Genomic DNA, 6,884 nt, shown 5'->3' on the forward strand with positions numbered 1-6,884 from the left:
AGGGCAATCAAACAGCGATCGTATATAATCATTTCTGGCGTGTTATACACTGCTGAGTTATTATCTCAACATTAATTTTATTTTAACCTTTGGACAGTGCACATGGCGTTTCTGCCATATATATGTATATATATATATATATATATATGTATATCCTGGAGGCTATAATCGTAACGCGAATAACTGCAACTGAAACTCATGAACGAAGCGTGTTGCTCAAATAACAATGCAGGCCTACTGATGCTAAAATCGCATGATCGGTGGATCGCCCCGGCCTGTACGAGGCTGTAAGGCCGTCCATAGGTTTTATACTAGTACATGAGTCGATCTACAGAATAATGCTGGCATAGGCATGCATGGGCATATCCAAGTAGTATACTGGTATCGACAGGTCATGGGTTCTCTTTCGATTTTTGTTTTTCCAAAGAGCCAAATGTGCGTGTATGTTGGGGGTGGAGACCACCCCGCCCCCCCCCCCCCCCCTTTCCTTTACGCTACCTTTGCAAGTTTCCGCAGAAAATATCAATGTAGGTCGATGATCATGAATTGCTCACGTGCGCCGCTTTTACAGAATCCGATCTCGGCAATGCCAACGAAATAGTAATAATCTGGTTGCAGCGAGAGAGGGCGCGAATCAACGGTGTCAGAGCACTCTGCACTCGCTGTCTGCTACATGCTGCCTGCATGCTGCCAATAATATACATTTTATCACAATATTGCAACTGATTTTGATATGACATGTGTCTGCTTTCAGGGCGTGCAATACCAAACTCGGTAATAATTTAGTATGGTTAACACATCGTGAAATGTGAGTGATAAAGTAGAATTGTAACAGTAACGACCATTATGCCACCGAAAAGGGGACACGTCAATAAGAGAGCGTATTATATCCGCGCAGTTAGGAATATAGGAGATAACACGTTCATTGATTGAAGCAGTGGACATTTTTTTTTTTCCGGACAACCCTTGTTATCATAAGAATCTCCAGGAACAGGACGATGCAATAGAATGTGTGATATGTTCTCTGTTATAGATGGCAATTTTAAATGTTGGAGAAAATGACAGTATATGGACAGAGAAATATATATATATATATATATATATATATATATATATATATATATATATATATATATATATATATATAGAAGAAAGAGTCTCAAGTACGCCATGGATCCAACGATTACAAAAAATCTATAAAAAAAAAATTGTAATCGTTGGATCCATGGCGTACTTGAGACTCTTTCTTCTAATAATTACAACATTCCAACACGTGGAAAATTCCAAGATGTATATATATATATATATATATATACATATATAACATGTATATATATATATATATATATATATATATATATATATATATATATATATATATATATATCAACGAGAGCGAAGGGGATTGCTCCATGACGGATAATTAGGCCTATAGGATGACACCAAACACACATTCACCAATAATAAGTAAGATCAGTCTTGAAAAAAAAGCTACCCAGTTTTCCATTCACAATTTTTCCCAAAAGAGGGGGAAAAAAAAAAAGAACTCTAGTAGCCTACATACTCAGCAATAGTACCCGGCGCCCGGCAATGTCTCCACGCAACGAAAGCATGGTCGTGCGTCGTAAGAAGGTCGTAAGCTCGTATTGAGCTTTAAACAGACAAACAAAGGACAAAACGTTTAAAGGGCGATGGTTCGATTCTATAAAGACCGTACCTTTATTCCTATCCGAGGGCTGTGCTGGTATAAGCTATAAAGTTGCACAGTTGGGTCGATTCTTGAATGGCGAGACAATTAATTTGGGAAAACCTGCTGGCCATCTTTCTGATTGGGATGGGAGGGTAAGCGAAGGTTATCAATCAATTCTTGATGAACTACTAAATCTTCGATTCACACTTTGTAGGCCGCTGTAGTTGAACATGCAAATGCTCTTGTAGCTCAATGTCCAGTCATAATAAAATGATCTAATGCAAAACTGTATTTTGATTTTGATGCATGCAGTTTGGCAGAGTAAATATATATATGAGTTTTTTTCTATTTCACGTCAATTCACTCGGTGACAAGAAATTTGTTTCTCGTGCGACGATGATGTTATTTTTATTTTGACCTCAAAAGTGCAATGTAGATGTTTAAGCCCTTCTAGCAATTATAAGGTGGAGGAACTGAACAAATTGGAATATCTCCTGTACATTCAGATATGTGTAGTCGAATTCAACGCGTGGTTCACGCGATGATGTCTATGCGAGAAAGAGGCATACAAAAGCGATCAGCTGTGCCTAACTTTGTCAAAACTAGGTCAAGAGGTGGAACCATGCTCCAGTGTAGCTGCAGCTTATGAATAATAATTATCTACATGCGCGAGGAGGTTCCACTACGAGGTTCTTATTGGTTGACTTTGCGCCGTCAGGGAACCTCGGACTCCTTTAGAAATATCTGATTGGGCAGATCACGTATTTCACGTGTTGGCCTGGAATATGTTGATGAGGTTGCGTTCAATATATTGTAGGGGTGATCGTTGACTGTGATTGTTGTTCAGATTTCATTTTTGTTTAATTTCTCAGATATCCAGAGGTGATGGGTATGAAAGAGTTTAAACTTCCACTCAAACTTCTTGTACGTAAGAAGATGGAGTCATTATGCAAAAAAAAATATTCATCTTTTTTAAGTCTGTCTTAAAATGGACGAGACTCAACAGCTAGCCGATCAATTCACCCAGCTCACGCTGGAATCGTCGGTCGTGACCTTGTGACGCGCACGGGCCTTTAACATCATGAGCAACACATGCAGAACATGTGTGTATGCATTTTCTTCGTCGTGCGTTGTGGATCCAACGAATGAGCTTGCTGGCCGGCTAGCCATAGCTGAAACACAGCATCCGCATGCATACTGATTACATTATGCGCCGGTGGCCGTCGCGCAGTTCATTGAATGTCTGAAGTGATTCCAAAGTCTTCTACTGGCTGCCGACTGACATAACTTTATCCCAGGCCCTGTGTGTGTGTCACCGAATAATAAATAGATTCTACGGTTTTACTTTATTCTGCTTTTGTAGAAGGCAGTCCAACGAATTGTATCTTAACACCGTCGAAAAGAGACGTCTGCAATTTCAAACGCTGTTTGCCTCTCACAACGCTGGATGCATAGCTCGTCTTCAGTGTTGACAAACCCAGAGAAACTGATCCAGGAATGAATGTGACGCCGCGACGTGAGGTGAGCTCTTTTGCTTTATGCCCAGAAACTCTACTGGTTAGTGTTTTGTTTTGTTTTTGTTTTTGTTTTCATTTAAAGCTCTCTGTCTCCATCTTTATTTACATGCTAGGAATGCTTAACGTTAGACAGAAAGATCCGTCTGTCCGGAGGACTCTTTTATATTTTGCCATTGACGCTGTCCTCCGTATACGGAGGGGATCCGTGAAGCCAGACGCAGTCTCCGCGGAACATTCCCCGACGGACAGATACAGACCGATCTTTCTGTCAAAGTCGAGCCGTAGGTTCCTAAGACCAGTCTCGTAGCTCTGAGAGTTCATACCACCACATGCCCAGGCCGGACGGGGTTAGCGCCTTGTAGATGTTGTTTTAGACAGAAAGATCCGTCTGTCCGGAGGACTCTTTTATATTTTGCCATTAACACTGTCCTCCGTAGACATACAGAGGGGATCCGTGAAGCCATACTGTGGCATACGCAGTCTCCGCGGAACATTCCCCGACGGACAGATACAGACCGATCTTTCGGTCAAATGTTGTTTATGCCTATGTAGGCCTGGCTATGCCTAGACAGAAAGATCCGTCTGTCCGGACCGCGAAGGAGTCTTTTATATTTTTTGACGTTATCGCTCTCCTCCGTAAGGAGGGGATCCGTGAAGCCAGACGCAGTCTCCGCGGAACATTTCCCCGACGACCAGATACAGACCGATCTTTCGGTCAAATGTACATGTATGCCTTACTTGGACATAACAACATCCACATGGCATCGTCGAGAAATAAAATCCATGTCCGACTATTCCTGTTTCACTCGCCTCAAATTGTCAACGTGAGCTAAACTAGTAAAAGGATATGATTCCCTTTCACTCAGTCTTTACTTACCATATGCTTACTGTGTTCAGTAGTTCAAGTCAATCAATGATACTAGTACTATTGATAGGATATAAAAATATAACAATGTTGTGCTTGATTCATACCCTCCCTCACATCACCAGCTTGACCGAAAAATCGGTCTGTATCTGGTCGTCGGGGATCTGTTCCGCGGAGCTGAGACTACGTCTGGCTTCACGGAATCCCCTCAGGAGATCAGAGAGCCGTAAATGTCAAAAGTGATTAAAAGAAAAACCTCCTCCTGACAGATGGACTTTTCTGTCTGATCACCAGCTAGCTAGCTAGCTAGGAAACCTACCAGAACTCCAACATGCCTGCGATACCGCCTCCAAAAAGTGTGTATTTTGAGGTCAAGCTCAAAGTGCATGTTCCCTTCACATTACTAGTTGTCTATGCATGTTAAGTGGGGGCCTCTCACCCTAACATACAGCTCTAGTTAAGTGTGTTGTCACCGTTTAAACTGGGACTTCAAGACTTGTAGAATTAGATATTTAGTAGACATCTACTAGTTTGTGAAGGCTGATATCTGTCTAGATGATATGAATGATTGATAGATACAGTGTCATTGAACTGCAAATATTTTCTGTTGCATATGTGTGACGCAATACAGATCAAGATGCAGGCACCTATAGTTGTACATGTACAATTGTAGTTTTGTACATTTACCTTTACCTTTACCGAAGATACTGGAAGATTGCTGTGTAGCAGCAGTCGAGCTTCCAGGTCTATCCTCATCTATCATCAGCCCACGGTGGGTGGTTTCTTGTTCAGTTCAAAAGAAGGCAAGGCAGACAGGCTGTCAGTAATTACTGCTCATCACACATCAGAATTGACTATTGGGAATAGGGGGACAGGAATCGTTGGTCTTCCCAGTGCCGATCAAGCCTAGTCTTAAGAGCATCGATAGATGGAGCTTCCACTACTTCTTCCAGCAGGGAATTCCAGTCCTCTATCACTCGATGTGTGAATGTATCCCTCCTTACATTTGTTCTACATCTCGGTCAGTGCATCACACAGGACAGTGCTGCTTGGTGCTGTATCTGTGAAACTCTAAAATCAACGTAGTGGTCTACAGGCATAAAGATATCTTTTATACAGATCTTTCAGTTTATGCTTTAATTGTTTTAATGGTACTAATTCTCACTGGTTACCTTGTTTTTGGTCTTTGATTTATCACAGAATGGTGTATGGAGAACTTCACTGAATGTTGTCATCTAACCATCAAGAAGAGTTTCACCACTGTTGGATATGCCAGCCAGAGAGAGTGTTGGCAGTGTGCTGTTTGAGATGCCTGTAAACACACTGATGCTCAGTGCTAGTCCCCCGGGCTTTGGACACAGTTTTCCTGCAGGTCCATCACCATTCCTGTCTCGCAGGACCCCAGTCCACAGTGGTTTCAACATGGGGATTGGCAGGAAGGGGGATCTCCTGCAGCACCTACAGAGGAATAAGACCATGTTGCCCTTGCGATCGTGCATCAAGTCTGAAACGGTTCTCACCAATAGAATTTCCAACGGGCACTCGGAATCTGCAAAGGGCAGTGCAGAGGAAGATCAGTGCAGAAATGAAAGGAACAGTATGAAGTCTGTACACGGTGTGGACATGGGGAGCGAGACTATTGAGAGAGTTAGCAATGGAACGCCTTGCACAGAAAAAAGGAAAAAGAGAGTGTGTTTTGCAGACAGCAAAGGACTGTCATTACAGACCGTGAAATACATGGATGGACCCAGCAACATGCCACCCAAACTGCACTGTATCCATCTTATTCAGGATGTGACAGAAGGAGCGGAGGCAAATCCTACACATCCTTTCACGTACGTGCCAGAGTTTGATCAGCCAGCGTCAAATTACCTCGAGTTTCGGGACAGGTTAGAGCTTGAGTGCGTGTGTCTTGAAAACGTATTGATCAAGGACAACATCACCGTGGTGGGAACCATCAAGGTGAAAAACATTGCCTTTGAGAAGTCAGTGGTTGTGCGCGTAACTTTCGACGACTGGACGTCTCACACCGACGTGGAAGCTTCATATGTGGTCCCGAGTCAGCCATCCAACTCGCGCGACAAGTACGACACCTTCTCCTTCAGTTTGGACATACCGCCGAACCTTGGTGGGAGAACTTTCGAGTTCTGCATCAATTATACCTCACAGTGCAAGAGTTTCTGGGATAATAACCGTGGGAATAATTACAAGATTGTCACGGACAAAAAGAAGGAGTTTGTGCGGAACAAGCAGCAGCTCTCCTTCGAGAGCTTGAGTGGATCCCATCCGTGGGGACAGTTTTCATACTGGCATGTTGGTCAGGAGGAAAGACCTTACTGGTGACACAGGAGCAGCCAAAGAAATGTTTAAATTAAAATTTATGAAAAGATCACTGCACAGTATATTGGTACTCGATGATGTGATTATGTCAACTCATTGAACCTTACTTTTCAGTTTTGTTGAAAGAGGTGCTCAGTTTGCCAATAGTGAATGGCTCTGTGAGGCAGTGTGTATTGATGTGTGGTTATGAATCAGCAATACTTACCATTAGGCGATCCTGATTTTTTCTCCATGTACCTGTAGTTCAGTTAAAGAAAGAAAGAATGAAAGAAAAAAACAAAAAACACTTCCAGGGCAGTACGTCTGCAGACTTCATTTGCACAACTTCTTTAGTTAGCATGTTGGCACAGTACAAGGAAATGGTGTTGCATGTAGCACACTATTCATCTGAATGCACGATAGGTTTGCTGCAGTGTTGCTGTACAGTAAGTGCCAAACATGCTTTTGTTCAATTCAGTTTATCTTGCTTGGG

General features: G+C 42.5%; 1 protein-coding gene across 1 annotated transcript; it reads left to right on the top strand.

The window, feature by feature from the left end:
• The first annotated feature begins 3,187 nt into the window (after window positions 1-3,187).
• Window positions 3,188-6,669, top strand: LOC140242092 (protein phosphatase 1 regulatory subunit 3B-like). The gene is made up of 2 exons (XM_072321851.1): window positions 3,188-3,211; window positions 5,273-6,669. Exon 2 carries the CDS (start codon window positions 5,342-5,344, stop codon window positions 6,413-6,415), a length of 1,074 nt encoding a protein of 357 aa, XP_072177952.1. The 5' UTR covers window positions 3,188-3,211; window positions 5,273-5,341; the 3' UTR covers window positions 6,416-6,669.
• The last annotated feature ends 215 nt before the right edge of the window (window positions 6,670-6,884 follow it).

This window comes from Diadema setosum, chromosome 18 (genome assembly GCF_964275005.1).
Source record: "Diadema setosum chromosome 18, eeDiaSeto1, whole genome shotgun sequence".
Taxonomy (NCBI): Eukaryota; Metazoa; Echinodermata; class Echinoidea; order Diadematoida; family Diadematidae; genus Diadema; species Diadema setosum.

What these genes read in the sequence shown, in the direction of transcription:
- LOC140242092 (XM_072321851.1), top strand. Translation starts at nt 5,342, where the DNA reads ATGCCAGCCAGAGAGAGTGTTGGCAGTGTGCTGTTTGAGATGCCTGTA.